General features: G+C 44.1%; 1 protein-coding gene across 3 annotated transcripts in view; it reads left to right on the forward strand.

Moving 5' to 3' along the window:
• Nucleotides 1–23,982, forward strand: part of LOC311426877 (phospholipid-transporting ATPase ID-like) — an 86,711-nt gene extending 62,729 nt beyond the window's left edge. For all 3 annotated transcript variants that reach the window (XM_084503660.1, XM_084503659.1, XM_084503661.1), the window contains 15 exons: nucleotides 1,625–1,668; nucleotides 3,232–3,397; nucleotides 3,806–3,994; nucleotides 4,371–4,486; nucleotides 6,147–6,311; nucleotides 8,622–8,733; nucleotides 9,706–9,811; nucleotides 10,633–10,780; nucleotides 12,987–13,170; nucleotides 14,554–14,777; nucleotides 15,356–15,439; nucleotides 16,238–16,483; nucleotides 17,345–17,483; nucleotides 19,320–19,450; nucleotides 21,270–23,982. In XM_084503660.1, the coding sequence (XP_084359786.1) occupies nucleotides 1,625–1,668; nucleotides 3,232–3,397; nucleotides 3,806–3,994; nucleotides 4,371–4,486; nucleotides 6,147–6,311; nucleotides 8,622–8,733; nucleotides 9,706–9,811; nucleotides 10,633–10,780; nucleotides 12,987–13,170; nucleotides 14,554–14,777; nucleotides 15,356–15,439; nucleotides 16,238–16,483; nucleotides 17,345–17,483; nucleotides 19,320–19,450; nucleotides 21,270–21,491 (2,276 nt within the window). In that variant the 3' untranslated portion in view covers nucleotides 21,492–23,982. The remainder of the gene's footprint in view (nucleotides 1–1,624; nucleotides 1,669–3,231; nucleotides 3,398–3,805; nucleotides 3,995–4,370; nucleotides 4,487–6,146; nucleotides 6,312–8,621; nucleotides 8,734–9,705; nucleotides 9,812–10,632; nucleotides 10,781–12,986; nucleotides 13,171–14,553; nucleotides 14,778–15,355; nucleotides 15,440–16,237; nucleotides 16,484–17,344; nucleotides 17,484–19,319; nucleotides 19,451–21,269) is intronic.
• The last annotated feature ends 604 nt before the right edge of the window (nucleotides 23,983–24,586 follow it).

Genomic DNA, 24,586 nt, shown 5'->3' on the forward strand with positions numbered 1-24,586 from the left:
ATCCTTTTCAGGTTGCTTAACCTTCAGTCAGTGCCTAGTCAATGGCATGGTCATTCATCTGCAGCCCTAGCTTACTTGACATATCAGAAGAAAAGTTTGTAGTGAGTTGGAAAAGTTGGTAGCATTGTTAGATCCTAATAATCATTGATATAACAGGCTCCTTCATTGTACAGCCCCAGGCAATTTTCTTCACCCTCCTCAGGAGGTGCTAACCATTCACAAACTGACTAATTGATTAACATCATTACACTCCCCCAGAGAAATTAGTCACATCCTATTTGGAGATGGATGTTGTTTTGCCTGTATCAGACCTGCTGATGGACTGATGTGCCAGAAAGGTTGTCTTTTTTTTTTTTTTCCCAGTGGAGCCTTTTGGTCTAATTAAAGGAGTTACTTCTTCCTATAAATCTTACTTTGTCTGTATTTGGGCAACACAACGTCTGTAAAAGTACTGTTATGCTGACCAGCGCTGGTGCTGCTAAACAGTTTTTAAAATTTCAGTCTGTTTATTCATATATCCTGTAGTTTATTTTTCTGAAGTGGATGTCACCAGTGTTAACATAGACATAGTATGTGTGTTCAAGAAATGAACGGGAAATAAGTGGAAAGAATGCAGACAGTCTACTGCCTATTTTTTTCTAAATGCTTAGCTAATTCTCCAGAATACTCTGGGTTTTACACTCGTGGCATTTTTGAAAGCCATGCCAAAAGAAAGAATGAATTGGTTCTGCTGCCAGGAAGGAGGCTGTAGAGGCTTAGGCTCCGTATTGAGGAGAAGGTGTCGAATAGCCTTTTGGTTACAGTTCCCAGCGGGATCAACTGATGTAGAGTTCTCAGGAAAGATTGCTTCTGAGTTTCTTTCTACAACTTCGGGGCTTTTATGAGGGAGTACTAGTAATTAGAATTGACTGTAATCATCACAGTTGAGGTTGCTGATACAGGTATGGATTGGTCATTCATGTAATTTTCTGTATTTCAATCTTATTTCAATGAACTATTGAATCTGGCCAGCCTGGACACAGTCCAGAGCTTCCTAGTGAAATTTTTGTTCAGGCTTCAGTAGTGAAACTCCACTCACTGGGGATGAGACGTCATTCATTTCTCTGACTAGACTATCAATTCAGGGATATCAGAGATTATCAAGCAGCCTTGCTACCTAAGCATGGGAAGAAGGGGCTTTGACAACTTCTCTTTGGTTGTCCAGGAACTGCTACAACCCCAATATAATCCTGGAGCCGGATTTTGTCTCCCATTCTGAAAGAAAGGCACAAGAGAAGTCATACCCTGAAAACACTCTCCTAGCACTATGTTCCGTCTGGGCAGAAGCCAATTCTTTACTCAAATGCCAGTCATCTTTACGGCAACTGCTTTTTGTTTTCAGCATCTGTCAGTCTTTGGATTTTATCATGGATTGACGTAGGATCTGATTTATATGAATCATCAGTCACCAGTCCCCATTTCAAGATATTTGTGCTACTGAAACTTTTTAATTTGATACTAGCTTCAAAACACTTTATTTATTTTATTTATTTAATCTATCTATTTGTTTATTTTTGGTAGAAAAGCTCGGAGACAGCTCTTATCTGAGGCTTATGGCTATAACCTCAGTCTTTCTTGGTTGCAGGTGATGTGTATGACATGTCTGGACAAAGGATAGAAATAACTGAGGTAAGTGCTCAAGTGGTAGCAGAATCTCTGCTTTCTATGAACCTGCCTCCATAGGTGCCAGTAGACAAATCCCACCCAGGCATAGCTCACATTCATGCTGCTCCTCTTGATCCTGACAGCATGAAATCATGTTCGTGTGGACATCAGAGGCTTGTCAGAGTTGCATTCCCTTCCAGTAGGGCTGCTTTGAATTTGCAGGGTGGGCAGCCTGAGTATCCACTGTTCCTTCAGCTTCACATGACATCCTACTGCATGCACAGTTCCTCTGAACACTTGGCCATTGATATTGGTTGGAAACTTGGACACTGATGAATCTTATTATCCTTGGCAGTGAATTAAAGTTCTGGATGGGAATCAGTGAGTTCAGTTCATAAGCATAACAAGGTCACTGTCAAATTCCCCTATGTCTGGACACTGGAAAGTGTGAAAATGAGTGGCTTCTTCATTTCTATCCAGCCTCTGTTTGTTGGCACAAACCCACATCTTGGATTTCATTGCTTAAAATGTCTGAAAACTGCAAGCAGTGATCCAAGTAACAAATGGCAAAATGATGACGAAAATCCCACTCCTCATTCCAGTGATTCATTTCCAGGCACTTTAAAACTACGCACTGAAATTGGCTGCTTGTACTAAGCGCTGTCCCACCAGGCTGCCCTCACTCCAGCAGCAAAATTTCAAAGGGCTGGCTTGCTGGGGGAGAGATGCTGGTCTCCTGCCAATTCACCACCAGGCAGCTCCTCCTGCCCCTGATACAAGATAGAACAGAGTCTTGCAGGTTAAAAGGACGCTGCCCACATATTCATGGAGTTGGAGTGTCCAGGCCTTCTTGCGCAAATCAGTGTAGGTGGGGGGGCTGTGCTCTTGTGGCAAGTGCTGACTGTCAGCTGGAGCAGGTCAGAAGGATGCATGACTCCCATCCTGGAAACTCTGAGCTCACTGGGATGGGGCGGGAGTTGGGATCATCCCGGGCAGGCTCTGCAGTGCATTCCTCCGTGACACTTCATGCTTTGAGCTTCTGGCTGTTTCTCCACTGTTCCCCTCTGCTTGGGACTCCTTGTTTTTGGACAATAAGGGCAGTGCCTGTGGAGCTGAACCTTTACATCACTTGTCTGTCATCTTTTTCCATATCAGGGCTTTTTCTTGCTTTGGGAGAATAGGGTGGGGAACACAGCCTTTAGAATTCGGCCTCCCCACACAGCTATCCTGGACAAGCATTGAAATCAGGAGGATGATGTCTCAAAGCAGCCGTGTTTTGAAGGCAGGCATTTCTTTAGCAGGGATCCTGTAGGAAAATATGCTTTGGTAGAGCGAGGCATCTTTTTGGATATTCAGACTATCAGCCTGAGTGCTGCTCTGAAAGGCACCTCAGGTGCCTGCCCTTTGCTTCGACTCAGTAGCTTTTGAGGCTTCCCACTCACTCAGATTGATCAGTCTCTGTCATGAACAGCCCTGCAGGAGAGGGACCTCCGTAAATGAAAGGAAGAGAGGGGCGCTGTCATGGGCATGCATCAGTGGGCAGCCATCAGAGAGCTCTACAAATAACACAAAGCCATGTTTTTGCAGAACACAGAGAAGGTTGATTTCTCCTACAACCCGTTAGCTGACCCAAAGTTTGCCTTCTATGACCACAGCCTGGTCGAAGCTGTGAAGCTGAGTGATGTCCCAACCCACAGGTTCTTCCGCCTGCTCTCACTTTGTCACACAGTGATGCCAGAAGAGAAGAAAGAAGGTGAGGACTGTTAAAGGTACCAGACTGAGTGGTTCTGTTCACCTTGCACCACCACGGTGTGTCTGCTCTTCACAGAAGCTGTTACTGGTCCTTTTGGATCCCTGGTGATTTTCTGTTGCATGGCAACACATAAATTAGTGTTTTTGGAGTTGCCACATGGGAGCAGAAAGGACCAGAGCCTCTAATCCCTATGTGTTTCTGTGGTGGAGATGTCATTACTGCCACCACCACACCTCACGTGCAGAAACTGCAGGTGCCACAGCTTTCCTGTGGTGGCAGACAGCTTGCCCAGCTCCTTTTCTATTCCATACATAGATAACTGCTACAAAAAAAAAAAATATCTTTGAATTTATATTTGTAAATATCAGAAACAAAGTAGAAGCCATATTTTTTTTTCTTGCATGTCAGGTAACTTGGTGTATCAGGCCCAGTCTCCTGATGAGGGAGCCCTTGTCACTGCTGCCAGAAACTTTGGATTTGTGTTCCGGGCTCGCACACCAGAGACCATCACTGTTGTGGAAATGGGAGAAACGAAAATCTACAAACTGCTGGCTATTCTCGACTTCAACAATGTCCGCAAGAGAATGTCAGTTATCGGTATGTTCCTTTTACTCCCTTCTTCATGGCTTTTCAGGCTTTTAAGCGCCTTTACTGGCAGCAGGACCAGTACCCCAATATCTTCTTGAATTTTGAGTGCAGATGTCCTGCCTGAAGATCTGCTTGTAGGAACTACAGAGTCCAACAGAGCATCTACTCAGACCAGTGCAATCAGGGTGTAGTTGCCTGTGCTGCTACCACTAAGGCTGATGGTAGTTGCATTATCTACTGTTCTAAGCAAATCTCGTCTTGATTCCTGGGAGTTTGCCATCACTTGGTAGAATTTGGATATGTTTGAAAACCTTTGTTTAGATGCAAGTGCTATGAATCTTGAGTGCTTCAGTCTGGTATCTGTAGAATTTCTCTCTTCTTATAGTGCGGAGTCCAGAAGGGGACTTGACTTTATACTGCAAGGGGGCTGACACCATTCTTTATGAACTGCTTCATCCATCCTGTGATTCTCTCAAGGAGGAGACCACTGAACATCTGAATGTAAGTGTTTTCTTCTGCACTGCAAATCTGCATTTGATGGTTGCCTTTTCTCCAGGTACGGAAATGTAATTTCTATTGAGACAGAATACAGATTTTAGAAGCAGCACCCAAATACCAAATATATATATATATATATATATATATGTATATTTCATGGGGGATTAAGAGGGAAATCAATTTCTAAAGCTTTAGGTATCAAATCAGCTATCACCAGTACCACTTGAACTGCTCTAGGTTACCTAGAACATCTGTATGTCAAATACAATGCAGGACATTTCAGAAGAGCTGCATTAGTATGGATTAGGAAGTAGAAGCCGGGCAGGACAGGGGAAACACCTGAAATAGCACTATATATCTGTGTTTGGCAGTTATATTCCATCCAATTCTGCTGTTATTGTACAAAGCAGGTGCCCAGCATATTCAGGCATGCCTTGATTGGAATAATTCAGGTTATCAGTAAAAGGGTCCCAGAGCCTTTTACCTTCTTGATACAATCCAAATCTGCAGTGACTATGGTCTGAGAGGCCTCAGACAGAATGGGCTGAGCAGGGCTGGCATAGTTGGGATCTCCCATCCTTAGAAGTGTTCAAGGCCAGGTTGGACAGCACTTTGAACAACCTGACCTGGTAGAAGGTGTCCCTGCCCATGGCAGAGGGCTGGAACTGGATGGTCTTTAAGACCCTTTCCAACCCAAACCAATCTGTGATTCTATGAGAGTCTCAGTTCCCTTCCCTTCCTCCAGATCATATATGGGCTTGTTGCCTGGGCAGCATGCAAAATGCAGCAGTCAAACCTCGTGGCTTTTTATATTGGTGGTGTAGAGTAAAATGCAGTGAGAGGTGGATGTCCTGGCCAACATCTACTCCCTCTGTTGATGCCAGCTCCTGCTGGTACGGAGCAGAGCACAAGATAACAGAAAGATTTGCCAGGGAGGTTGAGCAATAGCACAAACATCCCTGCTCACTGCCTGGGGGAGCCAGAAAACATTGTGTGTGAAGGAGAGGTCAGAGCATAGGGAGATGAGCTGCGGATGTGGCCTGTCCTTAATGCACCTTTACTTCAGATCTGCTCTTTTGGAATCCCAAAAGAGAAAGAAAGTGGATGTCCTGTTATGGGGGGAAGCCTCAGTTTGCAGAGAGGGACCTCAGTTATTCCACCAGACACAGACCTGTACTGTCAAACACTGCGAAATGTAGTCAGTTGTACATCTACAGAAAGCACACTTACAAGGACTTGGAGAGATGTAATGAGTGATTGTGCTCATCCTGAGTATTTAGGTCAGCCCCTCAGCAAGTTGAGTGCAGCTCTGAAACTCAAAGCAGAGTTCGGCGTGTTTTATTTAGGTCTTACTATTCTGAACCTCATGTTGAGAAATGTGAACCTGGCAAACAACTGCCTGATTGATGTAAAGTTTTAGACCAAGAATATAAGAGAGGCTTTTTAAATTTGTTCTTTGTAAGGATGTAAAAGTGACCTGGAACTAGTTTTTAAAAAGCGCCCTGAGGTTTGTGGTCTAAGGTGTGTTTTTCTTCACCTTTCCTCTGCAGACATTAGGTAACAAGTTTTCACAAATAGATGTTTGCTTTCAGAGAGTCTTTTGTAAACCAGAGCAAGGAGTCTGTTCTCCTTTGACTTATTCTGCCTCACCACTGTCTCGCAGGAGTTTGCTGGGGAAGGTTTGAGGACACTCGTCGTGGCCTATAAAAACTTGGATGAAGAATACTTTCAGGACTGGATCAAGCGTCACCACGAAGCAAGCACTGCCTTGGAAGGACGGGAAGATAAATTGTCTGAGATATATGAAGAGATCGAAAAAGATCTAATGGTTGGTATTTCACAGAATCTGGGCCAAACTCTGAGGGAGGCAGCCGAGATAGTGGTTTGTGAACAAACAGCTCAGTGTGACTTCAGTAAACACTGCGCTGCAAACAGCTCGGTGGGTTGTGTGACGGGAGTGGTTTGAAATATGGCAATGCTGGGCTTTTGCTGGCACCCCTGTGAGGAGCCACTGCGGTGTCAGCCACCAGTGCCTGGGAATGGTGTTATTTTAACTCACGTGGGTGTCAGAGTAGCTTTTTCATGATGAAGTGACATAGCAGAGCTTAAAGGAGATGACAGGGACACAAATATTTCATAGCCATCCTTTGTATGTGCAAGTGGCTGATCTATTTATTTTCCTCTCTTTGAAATGGCAGGCAGTGAATAATCCCCAGGTCCCCCTTCATTTCAGAGGGTGTTGCCTTTGTTCTTGCAGCCCTGGGCAGAACGGGGGCATGATGTCCACCAAGATGTTTGTGTCACTCTGAAATAGGACTAAACTTGTGATCTGCAAGTCATTCTTTTCTCCTTGAGTGTTGTTACAGCCCTGCGGTTTGCCTGTGCTTTACAGCCATGAATAATGAATGAAAAGGATGTGTGGGATCTGAGAGGAAGCAATTCAGCTTTTGCACTCACAGCAACTCTTTCCTGAGATCTTGGAAAGCTGGGGAGCTGCACTGTTGCTCCTTCCATTAGCTGTGTGTTCAGGATGCCAGCAGGGCCTGGGAAGAAACACATGTGAGCCTAGAAGCAACTGACCTCTGGAAGTTGCATAGTCCATGGGGCAGAGCCTGCTGCTCTCCCAGTCTCAACAGTGGGAAATGCTAATCCTGCAGCTCTGCAGATTACATCGTGCAAACGCTGTGTGGGTCATGTCCAAAGCAGGAATGACATGGAGGTTCAAGAGGTCAAGGAGACAGCTGTTTTGCATGTAAGGGTTATGAAGCTCATGGCCTGAGTAGAGACGAGGTCACTGGCTCACAGGAGGAAGAAACATGGTTAAGAAGGAAACAGTTTACATGAGACCCTTCTCTTCACCCTGTGTGGAAATTATTTTACTTCCAGAAGGTGCTGCAGGGAAGGACAGGGAGTGGGTGTAGGAGTCCCTGGCTTGTGGCAGTGAATGGATACAAGGGCCAGAGTCAGCACAGGAGTCTTGTGTAGGCATAGAAAGCTGCCAGGTATCACAGTCTGGTTGATGTCAAGAACAGAAGTCCCTGTGCATAGCAGACCCCTTCTGGGGTCCTTAGAGTGAGTAAGGATATAAGGACAGCAAGGAGGAATAGAGGCAGATCATGGTTATATTCAGGGAATAGTAGTAAACATACTATCTATCATTGATCAACTTAAAAATTAAGGAAAATGGATGTGGGAATGCACGCTCTTAGTCTGTGTTCCTGGGTGCATTTGACATCAGTGTTCATCTCTGGGCTTCCAAGTCAGAATCAGGCTGCCAGGAATGGGCAGGTCCTCCGGGAGGTGGCCTAGTATGCTTACAAACATTTAAGCTCTCACTAGCTGGACAAGGGACTACTGCTGCAAAACATGGATTGTATAGTTTTCAAAAGCCTATGGAAAGTTTACGTAGTGTTGTTGTATGTATTAATAACACTCGTAGCTGAGGATGATAAATATTCCAGGAAACCAAAATAGATCTTGTTCTTAAAGCCAGCCCTTGAATTTAGTCTACCAACAGCAGGAGTTATGTAGTAGCAGACGCTGCCTAAACCTGACCTAGCAGTGAAATCTTCAGGTTTCTTTGACAACAGGATAAAGCCACCAAGTATCTCCAAAACACAGAGAAAGCAGTAACTTTGAAATTACAAAGGTTTGTGTCCTGAGCAGGCAGTGGCTTAGTGTTGTGTGATGGTGTGGAGAAGGTGGTGGGCATGGGTGTATTGTGGGCTGGAGCAAATGCAGCCAGTTGCAGTGTATGGCTGGGAGCAAGCTGCATGTTAGAGGATACATATGGAGGTTTGGAGACAGGAATCCCCATATGTCTTCATTCCTGTGTTAAATCTCTATCTGCTGTGAAGGCAACATGTGGAAGAACATGGATCTGTAGGGGTGCAAACGTGTGGCAATTAATTTCAGGCGTGTTCATGATCCAGCTGAGTCTGCGGGATTACAAAATAAAACATTTGTAGGATCAGGGCTCTACTCCATCCAGTAGATTTCCTGAGGAATAATGAAAGTCAATGCAACCTTATTCCTGGATTTCATTTGTACTTGCTTGAGTAACCACATGGAGGTCTAATGCTTTCTCCCTTACTCACAATGGGAATACTTACCAGCTCCCTGTTTTTTTTCTGTTAAGCTGCTAGGTGCCACAGCGATTGAGGACAAATTACAAGATGGGGTCCCGCAGACAATCGAGACTCTTGCCAAAGCCCACATTAAGATATGGGTTCTCACTGGAGACAAGCAAGGTAAGGGGTTACAGCTCTGGATGTTGCCCTTCTCTTTCACTGGTGGGATGATTCTGCTAGGACCTGTGTTTTCATTGTCTCTCCTCTGAAAAACTGCACAGATGATAAATTTACAGGGCTTTGCTTCATTGCCAGCTAGACAAGCTCCAGTTAACTGGAATTAGACCAGGTAACTGTAGCTGGTGCCTGTTCCTAATTCCTGTCCTGAGGCTGGAAACAGTACGACAATAGCATCCTTTGCCATTGGAGAGGAGACAATGAGGATCCTGTAGCCTCTGTCTTGTGCTGTGAAAAGATGTCACTTTAGTACAGTTGATTGTCCTGGTGAAGAAGTCTTGAAAAAATTTGGTCCCAGTTTCAAGGAACTTTGATGCTAATGTTGATCTTAGTTCTGTTTCAATGTGGTCCTGGAATGGAAATGGAGCTTCTGGAAAAGGCATTAAGTTGGAAAGAACTGTGAATAGAATGATTTTTTTTTAGAGTGATTTTTTTTTTTTCTCTCAGAAATAGCAAGCTTCCTGGAACAATGGTGTTTCCAGGGGACCAAAAGTAATTGTAAATTATTTCACACAAAAAACAAGCAGAACTTTTGAAAAAAATGAAGTGTCTCTATTATTTTTTGGAGGGGGAATGGGAAGGAAAGCTAAGTATCCTGAATTTTTTTTTTTTTTTTTTTGAATCTACATGAAACATCTTGGTAACTCTTAAGTATGCAGAATGAAGGGTCTTTTGAACTTTTTTATTTTAGTAGAATTATTTTTTTCCATTGCCTTATGAAGCCTGATTAGGGGAGATTTGCTGCTGCATCCATCAGGGTGACTCATCTAGCTGTATTAAACTGCTGGCTCTGAAAGGCTGCAAGGTATTTTGAGTGAGAATATGAGCTTTTGTCACGGGTGTAAAAAGTCCGAAGAGACTGTTGATGGGTTTGGGGTACTAAGATGTGTCATCTTCTTGGTTTATCTTTCTCAGAGACGGCAATGAATATTGGTTACTCCTGCAACTTGCTGAATGATGACATGGCAGATGTTTTCGTTATTGAAGGCAGCACGTCTGATGATGTACTTAGTGAACTCAGGTAAATGGTTGAAATATACAGCTTCATTACTCTGCACTTACAGTGGAATGGGGCAGTATGTTGTTATTCTTCTTTTTTATTTTATTTTATTTTTTTATTTTTATTTTTTTCTGTATGTTTACCTGATGTATCTCATTTCAGGGACTCTAGATAAGGGCTAACAGACTTCTTGGAAGACCTAGCAGCTAGACATAGTGTAGAAATCTCCTGTGTGGATTAACTCTGAAACTTCTTGCACTAAGAGGCCAAATCTATATAAACGAATAAGACAGCAGTCTCAGTGCAAGCAACATCAATTGGCACTGGACAAATGATCTGGAGCCACAACGCCAGACTTGATCTATTGTGTTTCTCTACTGTTCATCCACATTACAATTTTTTGCTTGGATATGTTCCTTTTCTAGCATTATCTGGAAACCTAATTTCCTCCACAGCGTCCTCAGAAAACACAAGTTCTTAGATATAGGTGGAAAATTGGGAAGTTTTTCCATCATTTTCAGTTGAAGTAGGTGGTTGTCAGACAACATACATGGAAAATTGGGATCCCTTTGGGATACTGTCCTTTGTGACATTCTGATGAGTTTTTTGACCTGTAGCAGCACAAGTTTAGCAAACACTTGTTAGAGTTTCAGAAGCATGTGGCTGATATGCACAAACAGCTGCAGCTAAACCATTCGTGTTGTGGTAGGGATACAGGGAAAATTGAACTAAGTTAACAAAGGGAAGCATAAAATTTCTATTTTCATAAAGTTGATTAGTAAAGCATACATCTTTGCAAGAATTTAATTATTATCTGGACATTTTTATTTTTATTTTTTTAGGAATGCAAGGAAAAAGATGAAGCCAGAGTCCTTTCTGGACAGTGATGAAATCAACATTCAATTTGAAAAATCTTCCAAAAAAACAAAGCTCCTACCTGATGAGCAAGCAAATGGGGTGTATGGTCTGGTCATCAATGGTCACAGCCTGGTAAGGAATATTCAGAGTCATGATGGGACTCAATTTTCTTAGGAACTTAATAGGTTAGAATATGTTGGAAGTCTGAAAATGCTTTAAAAATTTAGCCACAGAGGGCTGCTCTCCCCTCCCTCCTACCCCCACTCCAACTGAAGATTAGCTCTAGTTGTTATCTGAGACATCAAAGATGATGGGCAAGGTTTCAGAAGACTGGAAAAGGGAAAAGCTGGTCCTGATGTTCAGTGAACAGAAGCAATAAAGATTATCCTTTACAGAAATATACTGGAAGAATAATCAGACACTCTGTGAATGCCCCGAGAAGATAACATCAAACATGGATTTTGAGTATGCCAAGAAAGTATTCTACTAAATATATCTGATAACAGATAGAGCGTATATCATATAACTTGACTAATAAGTTGTTTGATGCTCTCTCCCATGATGTTGTTCCAAGCAAACTGAAGTAATGTGGCCTAGATGAAATTTTTATGTGACAAATGCAATACTGTTTGGCAGTATGGCTCATAAGGGTCTACTGTAGAAGAAACAACAGCTAAGTGGTGTCTTCAGGGGGCAATCTCACATCTATTCAATATTTAGTGTTTTAATTAACTGCCTACAAAGAGAGCAAAGAGAGCAAGCTTCTTAAATCTGCAGATAATACCAGGCTGGGAGGAACTGCAGGGTAGAGAAAGATTTCAAAATTAGATTTGAAAACAATTATGAAATATTGGAGAAATACTTTGAAAAAACAGAAAATGTAGTTCCAGAGAGAACAAATGCATCGTCCTCCACTTTCACATAACCAACTGAACACATAGAAATGTATGTATGTATGATCCTAAGACTTGTAAAACATGTGAAGAAATCCTCCTGCTCCATTTGGCATCAGTAAAATCTTAGCTGAAATAATTCAAGTTACTCAGGCCCTTTATTTTGAGGAAAATATAGGCCAACTAGAGAGAGTACAAAGAAAACTAAGATCATGTATGATCTGGAAAACATGGGGGAAAACTGAAAGCATTATTATTCTGAGCTAGAGAATACTGGAACTGTGTACACGTGGTCTTGCTGAAACAGAGGGAAAGAGCAGAGCACAGCAGCATCTGCAATGGCATCTTCATACAGCTAGTTGATCTGCGTGCTATACCATTAATATAGTTTCTACATGGTGATATAGTTTCTATATGGTGATTAATATAGTTTCTATATGGTGATATTTTGCTAGTGCCGTGCAGTCAGGATGCTGTGTCCCTAGCTGCAGTGACTGGCATGTGCCCTAAAACCAAGCTAAGAAAGGTCTCTTGTTCCCTGCCCACTACTAATGGGAGGGAAGCAGAGGCACTGGTGACTCACAGCTTTTGGCTTTAAGAAAAAAAGACATCAGGCTAAAGGATGGTCCGCCTTTCACTGAAAGGGCAGTGGGCCTGCTGTGGTGGCTCTGAGGAAGAGAAAGTTGTGTAGATTCCTTCCATGAATGTCTACTGAGAAGAGACATAAACAAAGAATGGAGCCAAAACACAAAATTTGAAAGAACTACAAAAAAATAAGACTGCTCCTTCTCACGCAGAGCTGGAGAGGTGACCAGACATCCAATTAGCTGTGTGTTTCCTGAATACAAATAACGTGGCTGACTGATTTAAAGGTCAGCACTCAGAGCAAAGTTGCATTTGCTCTGGTTTTGTGTTTTGCTTTCTTATGCTTACCTGAGTTAAAGCTGTTGTATTTGCATTTTTATTTCCTTTAAGTAGTCCCAAATTGAAATCTGTTCTATTTATACCACAGATTTGGCAGGCAGCACTTAAAAAATAAACCAAGAAGGATGAACAAAGGCATGGAGATGGGCAGGGCTATCTCAGGCCCAGTAGCAGCTGCATGAATGCAGTGCCCCATCTTCTGCTGCACTGTCAGGATGCTTCAGCCAGAATGGCTGTTGTGCTCCTGTGTGATGGTTCAAAGGCCCAAACTCGTAGGTGTATCAGCCACTCGTAGGTGTATTACTTACAGTGGTGAAGTGCAATGGGCATTTTGGTGAGAAAAACACATATTGCATCAGCGTGGCCTGGAAGAACTTTCAGGCATCTCGTACCTTCCTTGTGCTGAAGGCAAAACCAAGCTCAGCTCTCATTTTCCTCCCACTGCATCCTCTTTGGGTGGCCACAGGCTGCTGCCAGTGTGTGACAAACTGCTAGGCACTGTCTTTGTCCTTTCTTCCCAGGCCTACGCGCTGGAAGAGAACCTGGAGCTGGAACTGGTGCGAACTGCCTGCATGTGCAAAGTGGTGATCTGCTGCCGGGTCACTCCGCTGCAGAAGGCCCAGGTGGTGGAGCTGGTGAAGAAGTACAAGAAAGCGGTGACCCTGGCCATCGGAGATGGTGCCAACGACGTTAGCATGATCAAAAGTGAGTAATGTCTGGCAGACGGCATGCCCCAGCAAACTGACTTGATGTCGTGTTTGCTAACTGGCTTGGCATCAGCAGTGCATCTCTGAGGGGCCTCTGTATGATCTTGTCATGGCATCAAGTGGTCATGTCCCAGGTTTCTTGGTTTTTACATTCAAAATAAACAAAAGCCCACTGGGGGGCAACAAGTCTTCCCTGTATGTCTACATGGCCATCATCACAATGGTAATACAAAAAACAGAAAAGCTTGTTTTAGATGGGACCTAACTGCCAGGCAGAAAGGAAATCATCATACTTGTAAATAGCCTGTATAATGATCCAGGATTTTTTTTAATGTTTCCATGTGGCGAGGCCCTTTGTCAGTTATCTCTCTTGTGCTGTAAAACACAGGCCCCTAGGCCCCTTCATGTCTGAGCATCATTTGATGCTGCATTACTTCACTGATTTTATGAAAGAGATCCCCTAACTATGTATAATTAAATTAAGATTATTCAGAAGGGCCTATTGCTAATCTTCCTTGTGTTAATTTGCAAGAATTGATTAACTGGAGCCATTTAATTAAGAAAGAAAAGGCTAAGTAGGGAGCTTCAAGGGAGATAAGTCAGGCAGACAGTGAAGAAAGGATAAGAAAAGCAAGTTAAAATGTACAGGATAATTAGAAACTAACCCTACCACTACAAGAGGGTTGGGACTTTGGGATTTTATCAACTCACTGTTCCATGGAAACCTCTGAATCTCACCAACCTTCAGCCATCAAGATTGTCCTCATTAGTTAAAGCTGTATAATTAGCTGTCACATTAAACTTATGTCCATGTTTAATAAACCCAAGTTGCTACTAAAAGAGACATGACTCTTCTATCTAATTATTTGATTGAATTAATAAAGCCCAAGAAATGTAAAAAGGCTGCAGTCTGCCTTGTTCCACTGTGTCTGAGAAATCTGTAACGGGTTTGACAACTTAAAGGTTTTGCTTGTCTGGAGTGATGCTTTAAGGTTGTTGGAAGGATATGCTTGCATGTGAATACAGTTCATACAACAATATGAAAAAATACTTTTAATTTCTAACAGCAGCAATGATTCGTGTTGTTGGAAAACATTAAGAAAGAAAATACGAATTGCCACTGAGGGTGGTGTCATTCCATTCAGATAATACAAGCCACTTATTGAAAATGTATCAACACAGCTAAAATCATAATGCTGCTGAAAGAATTAGTACCCCGCCAAATATTTTTTTTTCTGAATATCTTTATATATGATTATTATTTTTTTAATGCAGGCTGGGAAGGAATTAACACAGTGGCTCAATGACGGGAATTCTTTTAAGTAGTGGGATTACCCAAACCCACACTGTACTGACATGGCCAATAACCTTCTTGTTGCAGCTGCCCACATCGGGGTTGGTATCAGTGGCCAGGAGGGGATGCAGGCAGTCTTGTCCAGTGACTTCTCGTTCGCACAGTTCCGCTACCTGCAGCGCCTGCTCTTAGTCCATGGCCGCTGGTCCTACATCCGCATGTGCAAGTTCCTCAAATACTTCTTCTATAAGAATTTTGCTTTCACGTTAGTGCATTTCTGGTATGGATTCTTCTCTGGCTTCTCTGCACAGGTAGGTCAGCTTCTGTTTTCTTATGGTTATGTCTAACATTTTCAAGCAAAATATCTGATAATATTTTAAATGGAAATAAACCAAGCCATTTCCCCCCATGTCACTGTAAGGCACACGGATCTGTCTTCAGATTGTAAGAGTATAAAGCAGACATTGTACTGCTGGTAAAGGACAGATGCCTGAAGATGTTTAGGTGCCTTATAAAAAGCATAGGTGTCTCCTGGGACTTTTGGATGTGTACAAACTAACCACAGACATCAAGCAATGATGCAAATTACTCAGAACCTGACCAGTTTGGTGCAGATCTGTGTAAGACCCATGTCTGCCTTATTATTACATTTAAAGTAATCAGTTTAACCCCAGAGCACCTGCATGCTTCAGTGGCTTGTAAGAAAAGCAAAGCATTTGGTCCAATCCCTCGGTCAAGAAGGATGATCAACAGCAGGTTGCCCAGGACCATGTCCAGGCAGCTTTTGAAGATCTCAAAGTAGAAATATTCCTTTTATATTTGTGTATTCTTTCGAAGAGGAGGAAAAAGAAGCCTTCTGCTAACTCCATGCTCTGTATTTTCTCTTTAGACTGTCTATGATGAGTGGTTCATTACGCTTTACAATTTGGTTTACACCTCCCTCCCGGTGCTAGGAATGAGCCTCTTTGATCAGGTACTGTTTCAATCACTGCTTGTCTCTGGGTTCTTTGAGCTGGTTCCATGACATAAAAGCAGATGACTTTTTGGCTAGTTACTGTGATAGCCCCTCACATAGTTTCTTGCCAGTGAGACCTGAGAGCACAAAAAAAAAAAAAAAAAAAAGAAAAAAAAAAAAAAAAAGGACACATAAGGGAGGAGATTGTGTATTATCCTGATCTGGCCTGAGGGTTCCAGTGCATGGTGACGTTTTTGGGTTAGGCTGTTGAATACAATAAAAGCTGGCATTGCAATACTCGCATGAGGTAGTCACGTCTTACCAGGTCTTTTCCTGAAGCTAGACAAGTGGCTTTTTTATCACCACACAGAATAGAAAATGATGCAGAACTCTGTAGATCTCCTCAGCCAGGTGTTCCAGGTTCTGCTTTTCTAGTGGAGGTCTTCCTGCAGTAATTTCATGTACATATTTTAACCTTAGTAGAAATACAGTAATAAAGGAATTTTCTATCCCTTAGCTTTCTGGAAACTCTTAGGAGAATAGGTCGTGCACTCTGATTAAGGTGAAACATACCTTCATTTTTTTGCAACACTTACATTAATCAAATTTCTCAGTACAAGGAAGGTGAAATTCAGTATGGAAAATGTGTCCAGGTGACCTTGGGATGCAGCATGCTAGTCAGCACAACTGAATGAATTGTGTGCAAGGCCTTTTCTCATGGAAATGCACATCACAAGGACATGACAGCCTTAAGTGGTCTTATGTGCTCTGTTGGGTGAGTGCCAGCAAATCTGATTATCTCTTCTCTGCTTTCAGGATGTGGATGATCGTTGGAGCTTGCTGTTTCCTCAGCTATATGTACCTGGCCAGCAAAACCTCTATTTTAACAAAATAGTGTTTGTCAAGTGCATGTTGCAAGGGATCTACAGTTCCCTCATTCTGTTCTTTATCCCCTATGGGGCCATGTACAATACAATGAGAAGTGATGGGAAAGCCATTGCTGACTACCAGTCCTTTGCTCTGATGGCCCAGACCTGCTTACTGATCGTGGTGTCTGTACAGGTAAGGCATCCTTGGTAAAGTTTTTAGGAATCGGTTACTGTTTTATGAAGGCAGCATCTGGAGAGACACTGATTCTGATAGCATCGTGTTTACTGCTGCATCTTGAATTTCTGTAAAAATAAGTCTTGACATCAGATTATTCTCCTTGGTTCAACAGAACAGCAAATTTGTCTGTTCTGAAAGATCATGGTCACAGGAAGACAGTCCTTGCCTTGGGAAGCTTCACGTCACAGCAGACAAAATAGTTAAGGCTAGGAGTAGGCTAGGAGTAGAAAAGGACTCATTCCAGTTTTATGGGATCGGTTTGAAGTATAGGAGTGTCTGTCTGCTATCAGGCAGTTACTTATAGGGCCTTCATCATGGTGAGACCCCATGCATGGTGCAGATGCTAGAATTACACTTGCTGGAAGAAATAGCTAAGACTTGGAGAGAGCTACAAATTTCAGATGATACTGACAGGATGGGTGAAATTTCTCAAAAGAAAAGTAAATTGATTACACTTCCCTAGCTAACAGTTTCTGGTCTATGAGGTCTTGTATACTATTTCTCCTAACTTCCAATGCAAGATCACAGCTTGGGGTGGGAACACAAGTGTGGCTCCATTGATGAGTATCCTGTCTCCAGTACTGGCCACGAGTGAATCCTTGAGAAGAGGGCAAGAACAGGGCAAGTATAGTAATTCTTTCCTGAAATGCTCTTCCAGCATCCTATGATCTGTGGGTTGGTATTTCTTGAGTCTTGAATGAATAACACTCTTGGTGGCAGTGGTACAAAGTGAAGGACAAGATCTCTGGTGGTGTTCAAAATAAATCTGCTAAATATTTAAGGCACTGACAACTTCTGTGTTGCTCTCTTTTTCAGATTGGCTTGGATACTTCGTACTGGACAGTTGTGAACCAGTTCTTCATCTGGGGCAGCCTCTCTGTTTACTTTGCTATCACCTTCACTATGTACAGTGACGGCATGTACCTGATCTTCACAGCCTCGTTTCCTTTTGTTGGTAAGCTCTTGGGCAAAACTGGATTGCACTTGGCTTAACTCTGTCAAGTATTTCTAGTATGTGTTACTGCTTCTCTGAAGGCAATACCATGCTACAGAATATATCGACTACCTTTTCTACAAGATATGCCAGGGTATTTCTGAAGGCTGATGGGAATGCTTATTTTGAGTCCTATCCATCCATGTTAACATGTGCCATGTTCGCTTCCTCGCATAAGAATGCACTCATACACAGCCAGAGGACTGATGCTTTAAATAAATTTGCTGAGCTGGCTGGAACTTTTTCTGCTACACTTTTACAGTGTTTCCAGATGTCCACTTCTTACAGATATCTGGAAGCATTTAATTTGCAGAAGGATGTGTGTTCTTCTGTAAATAAGTTGACATGTTGGTATAGTATAGGAGGGCACAGAAATACAACATCCATTTAAACATGAGAAAATTACATGTGGCTATGGTGAGCCTTCGTCCAAGTTAAATGACAAATGTCCAAGAAAAAGGAAATAAGAGGGATGACCAGCTCTTTGGAGTACTGCATATGAGGTTTCTACACCTGTGCAGACTGTCTTGAGACTTTGACCAGGAGGTAGATGCAGGCTTAGCAAAGTAATTCAAATGTTTTTAATAGCTCTGTGCATCCATAGCCAATATTGATGTAGCATTGTTATGAGACTCTACTCATGAAATCCTGAAGCTTTTTGTTTCAAGTCTTGGATTGGTGTATTAATCAATACTTTTATTTCTGGATGAATTGTAAGCCAAGACTTGCTCTGCCCATTTTTACTGCAATATCAAGGTGCTTGGCCATTTTAGAAATACCTGAGGTTGCAATGTTGCCATCAGTTGTTGCAATGTATTTTCCAAGCAGATGGTCATATCCACTGTAAGATGGCTTTTAGTATTAAAAGTGCCGAGTGAGAGAAGGCAGAGTGGCTGCTCCATTTCCAAAGACAGCTGGTTAGAGACACTTGCTAGGGATATCTCTATCTGCTGCTCTGTTGGCACTACCGAGGTCAAATTAGCCATAATGCTGAGTACTATTTAATAAGATCTCAGTCTGAAGCCATGTCTAAGGGAACTGTTTCTAGTCTAGACTCAGTCAACTTGTTTATTTTAATTTCAGTGGAGTTGTAATACAGCAGAATTTGGCCAAGTGAAAAGAAAACACTCAGCAACTTTACTGCCAACAGCATCATTAAACCCCATAATGAGGGTTTTGCAGACTGTTTGCTCTATCCGACATTCCTTCAGTTTTTGGAGGAGCCAGAAGCCAGCACTTTGGTTTCAAAGAACATGGCAGTATCACGCCACCACATGGCAGATGCTCTGCACACACCCTTTAGGCCACACTGCCTGTGCATGTGCAGAGCAATGCACACTGCTCTCATAAAGGGCTGTGATCCCATCAGCTACTGGGCAGACTTCATGGGCTTTAGGAAATGCTGCAGGAGAGTAAGAAAAAAGTATTCTTCCTTGGGCAGTGACATCCTGGCAGAAGGTGAGAGGGCTGGACTGCTGCAGAAGGTCTCTTGGATGTTTACATCAGTCTTTTGGAATGATTTGACTCTTTGTAAAGAGATAAAGCACACATTCTGACATCTTGTCTCTCTGAGTGGCTGCAGTTGAGTCTGAACATTGCATTCCTGTCTCAGACAGTGGTAATGATATTGCTGTCCTCTCTGCAGCATGTTGATGTCACTGTTGGAGAAGGTGTCTACTTTATATTTCGGTCCATTTGCCAAGTACTTTGGAGTCACAGTGATTGACTTATGATGTTAAAAAGGATGATGGTGAGAGGCACTACTCCTACGTTTTTAATTGTGTGTTTGTTTTTCAGGTACAGCTCGAAACACCCTCAGCCAACCCAACGTGTGGCTAGCAATCTTCCTCAGCATCGCCCTCTGTGTGCTGCCTGTGGTCGGCTTTCGATTCCTGAAAGCTCAGCTAAGGCCAACTGCCAGTGACAAAGTAAGGAAATATTTCAGTAAACCAGAAGCCCTCTTACTACCAGCTATGCTTACTGTGGAGCCATACAGCAGGGGCCTGGCATTGCTCAGAGTGCATGTTCCTGCAGGTGCAAGTGCTGCCATCCGTCTAGCTTCTAGTCCCTTGAGAAGGAGGACTGAATTTGGGTTTTGGCACAGCTCAAACCATCTGCAGCTGGGAGCAAGGCAGAGATTATTTAGATGTGGATTGGGTTGCACTGGAGCAAGGAAGCAGCACTATTTTTAGGTGTGGGGTTTAAGTGGTGAGGCTTGGTGGCAAAGGAGCAGTATATTTCAGTCCTGCCGCACAATTTTTAGCCTGGCAGAAAGCAGCCCTTTGCCCTCCACCCAGGCAGTCATGTTTGCTGTTTATTTTAATCTTTTTTTGACTTCAGAATTCACTTCATTTGTAGCCAGTGGTTATTTGCCCCTTCTGAAGCCAGCTGCCCTCCCATGCCCCAGAATTTAAGGGTGAGGCCAATAGGGCAAGGAGAGGCTGGAAGAGATGGACTGGGCAGAGAGCGCCACTCACTATAGCGAATGACCCCCTGCACAAGATCAGCATCGGCACAGCTCCCCAGGCTTCCCCTCAAACACGAGCATCTCCTAAATGCTGCTGCCACCTCGTGCTTCCTTCCTCTTCCTGCACTTAGCTGCGAGGCATGAGTGTCTCTGAGCAGAGCCTCAAGGGCGTGCTCCTCAGAGGTCGCCTTGGTCATCCTTTGGATGTCTGCAGAGCTCCCCAGGTGCTCCAGGCTGTTGGAGAAGGAGTGAAGGGCAATGCTTGGCCCTTGCAGAGAGGTAGGTGGGTGCTAGAGAAGATCGCTAGGTAGGAAAGTCCTCAGGACACAGAGGAAATTCAGATGTGCAAAAATGGGCTGAATTTACTCTTCAGCTGAGTAGAAGCTTGACGTAGCTATGGCCCAGATTGCCATCTTCTATGCATTGGGTGAGCACCTCTAGTGCAAAATCAATTATTTTTTTTCCTTCCTCTGGGAAATAAACTGTCACAGGAGAAGGTTGTTTGGGTTTCCTACTGTATAGAGATCCCCTGGTGGCAGTATAAGAGGAACTTAAATACAGGCTTGACTCAGACAGCCAAGTACCTACAGCATTGTCCCAGGCACAATGGACAGAGACGGGATTATCCTGAGCCACTGGCACTCAGCGTTGTCCTCCTGCCTCTGATAGCCCAGTTCTGAATAGATGCCTGTCAGCAGAAGATCTTGGTGGCCATGTGGGAACAGAGAGCCTCCTACCTGCAAATAAATTGCATCATATTTCTCCCTTCTGCCAAGAGATATGAGTGTCTATTGATCATCATTCTCATCATAAAAAAAGATTTTATATATTAGAGATCCCCTGTAGTAGTCTGTTTTCTGGATTAAGTAAGCCAATGCTTTGACATTTCCTTATAAATCTTGTTTTCTGGACTTTTGGCTATTATTGTGATGACTTTCACATTTTGGATTACTTGACTGAAGCGTTTAAAAAAGCTGCAGCAATACCCAACCGAGGCCTCACAGGGCTGTAAGGAGCAATATGCTGAAATCATCCCCACCCATGTCTTACAGACGACACTCCCAGCAACGCCTTTCAGAATGAGATTTGTTTTTCCTTTTACCAGGCTGCCACCCTGTGCTGCATGTTCAGTTTCTGCTCTGCAACCCATCCTGCCATCCTCCTGCTTTATGAATCATTTTTTGGCGTTGAACCCCTGTGTTTTTCCCCCTTTCTTCGCTCCTCTTTTGCTGTGCTTCTGAATGATGATGCATTTGTTCCATCTTATTTTCTGATGTCAGGTCCTACTCAAGATCAAAGAAGCCAAAAAGAGGCCGCCTCCACCCTCACCCAAGAGACGCCTGCGTCGGACCAGCACACGCCGCTCCGGCTATGCCTTCTCCCACCAGCACGGTTTCGGGGCGCTCATCATGTCTGGGAGAAACATGCGGCCAAAATCACCTTTTGCCACAACGGGAACATTTTCACCCAATAGTGACAAGCATAAACACAAGGGACTGTAAGAACCCAAACCAAACAAAACGAACCAAAAAGGGCTGTTGGGAGAGGAGGCTGTGCTCCCCGCAAAGCACCGAGCCCATGGCTGCCCAGAGCTCTGCCCTCTGGGCTACCAAAGCAAGGGCTTGGGCCTTTCCTTTCTCCCACACGCACTCTCTGGATTCAGCTCCTCTTCCAAAGACATGTCCTGCTCCTGGGGAAGGAGGGGCAGGGGGAAGCAAAGACACCATGTGGTATCTCAGAGGGCCTCCCTGGTTATGCTGTGGGAGGCTCCCTGAGTTTGTTTGTAACGCTACTTTTTTCTCCCCTTACATACCTCAGAGCAAAGTGACGTCCAGGCTGAGGAAAAGGCTGAATTGGCAATGTCCTTCTCATTCATGTGCCTTTGGGTCTGTCATGAATCCACTCTGGGCCTTATTACTGGGGTAACAGTATTGACCCCAGCTGTGCCTTAGGTCCAGCCACACAACCCCCAAATCAACAGTCTCTGTAATACATGTAATTCTGTAGCCTTTTAACTATTTTGTATGGAAGCACTATGGAAGGGATGAGTTTGAAGTAACCTCCTTCCAATTCAACGGTTAATTCTGTTTCTCAAAAGGAGGCCAGTGCGCCCAAACCACCCTCTTCCCGCATCTGCAGCCAGGAGTGCAAGCTCAGAGACATTCCTAGCTGGTCAAGGGACAAGGACTCAGCATTCATCAGTTTGCCTCGTCTTGTCTGCAATGCAAATCTGCTCTTGTTGTAAAAGACCTTTGTCCTCACAGCCATCTCAGGTTTTGTATCTGGGCACTAGCCATTTCATTCGGACTTAAAATAGAAGGGCAAAAGAAGTTCAGGCACCCATATAGATCAAGCCTTAAAATCCAGCACGGAGAAGCCCGTATCATGGCTAGGGCTCATGTGAGCCTCCAGCACCAGGTGAACTTCCTACCATAACAGACTGAGGCACATGCAGTATGTGACTGGATGGAAATCATGCAAGAAATATCAGAGGCTAAGATGCTATTTCACCGCTGGCATGGGTTGTCCTGCCCTTTACTCCGCTGCTGCCGTGAGTAACGGATGAAGCGTGACCTGGTTGTCCTCTCACCCACCCTGCTGCCTGCTGTGGTCAAGTTTCAGAGGATATTAGTGAGGGCTCAGGGGCCTCTGCTGAGTTTCTCTGTGCTGGCTGGTATTTTGTTCAGGAAAGGTTCATTCATCAATCACAAGTTGCAGAGAGCAGAAGGCTCCACTAAATCCTATCAATCTGACTGCCAGCAGAGGGACCTGGTGAATTGGTGGTGATCTCTAGATGCTGGGATTTGCTCACGGGTTTGTAACACCAGTACCATAACCAGCAGAGTTACTGGGTGGAAGGCCAGTGTGGAAGCATGGGGATCCGTCCCTCAGCACTGCTGAGCTGTCTAAATGGGGATATATTTATTATATTTTTTTTTGTGCAGAGGACTAAGCAGGTTTGGCTGTTATATTTTCTCATCTCCTTTATACAAATTTAGACTCTTCCCTAGTATGGAATTAGAATTTTTGCACACTAACCATCTGGTATTTAGTGGGAGCTCTCTGCCTTGAGTCTCTGAGCTATCAGTGGAGGCAGTCTATGATGGCAAGAGGCCAGCAACGTCCCCACTTCATCAGGTCTGCATACAACACCTTGCTGCCTGTGGTCCCAGTTTCGGCAGATACAGTATGAAATTGTTTAAGCCCTAATAGAAGGTTTCATCTCCCTGTGTTTAACTCTGTAAAAAAAAAAAAAAAGGAAAAAAAAAAAGAAAAAAAAGCAGTCTGTTGCACCTGCTGCTCTGGGAGGCTCCTTGCAAACTGCAGTATTAAATTTCAGCATAGGCAGTGCAAACTAGAGCTGGGACTGGATCCAGACTTCATCAGGCAGGAGCTGCTTGACTAGGGAAGGAACAAATTCTAATCCAGTTATCTTCCCTGCAAGGGGATACCTAAATAAAGTGAGAGCCTGAGGAAACTGCTGTGATAGTTGGTGCTTCACCTTTCCCTTTGCAGAGGCAACCATGGCTTTCTGGTTAGGATGATGTCTTTTACAGTCAGCATCTCCAGTGCTAGAGGAAAAAGGAGAGCGAGGACAGTGTGTGCAGGTAAGCAGACAACCCTGCAACACCCAGCCTGGCGTGTGGACTGAGGGCCCTGTCAAAGCTGTTCCCAGCACGTCATGCAGCAGCTTTTAATGCTGAGCAGCAGAGGCAGAGCTTTTGTTGAGGGCAAGGAAACTCTGAGACTGTGTCACTCCTGTCACAAGGTTTACATACAAAGCACCTTCTGGCTAAAGGGGATCTGCAAAGGCTGCAGAGGACATGCAGGGGCTGATGGGTCTGTTGGGGAACTTGCTCCAGCTACAACTATTTCAGTGGTTTTGACCAGATCGACATTTGAGACATATCAGCCGGCAGTGATGTTTGTCCTACATCACTCCTGATTTTATAAACTATTTTTTTGTTAATAAAAAGAGAATATTGGGATGATGGATTTGTTGCCAACCTGCTAATTGATCAGAGGTGTTTATAACCATACACGTGGGTTGTTCCTGGGTGTCCTAAGGTGGCGGGGTGGGCTGTGGAAGGATGGATCTGAGGTAACAGTGCTTTTAATGTGGTGTCCTGGCTCGGGGAACGATCGGGAAAGCAAGGAAGTTGCAGGGGACAACTCAGAGCAGCAAGACCCTAGGAAAAGCCCTGCGGGCGGTGGTAGTGCTGGAGCTGCACTTCTCTGCTATCCTGCAAGGCTGCTGTTACCAGAGGTCTCATTGTGGACGTTTTTCTGATCTTATGCTGCCAGTGCAGCCGCACAGGCCAGATTTGATCGCCTTCTGCAGCCGGATTTTCTCCGAGCAGGACGCTCTGGCAATTTTACACTCTTGCAAATAACCAAAGTAGCTAAAAGCGCTCGCAGGGGCGGGGGGGGGGGGGGGGGGGGGAAGAGAGGGGGCCTCTTTCTGCCGCTTGCTTCACCCCGCGGCAGCCCCAACCTTTCGGGCAAGGATCTCCGGGACTAGAGCCTCCCCCCGGAGCTGCCCCGGGGGCGGTCACGGCTGGGGGGGGCCGGGGGGGGGCGGACAGCAGCGAGGCCC

This window comes from Aythya ferina (assembly GCF_964211825.1).
Source record: "Aythya ferina genome assembly, chromosome: Z".
NCBI classification, from domain to species: Eukaryota; Metazoa; Chordata; class Aves; order Anseriformes; family Anatidae; genus Aythya; species Aythya ferina.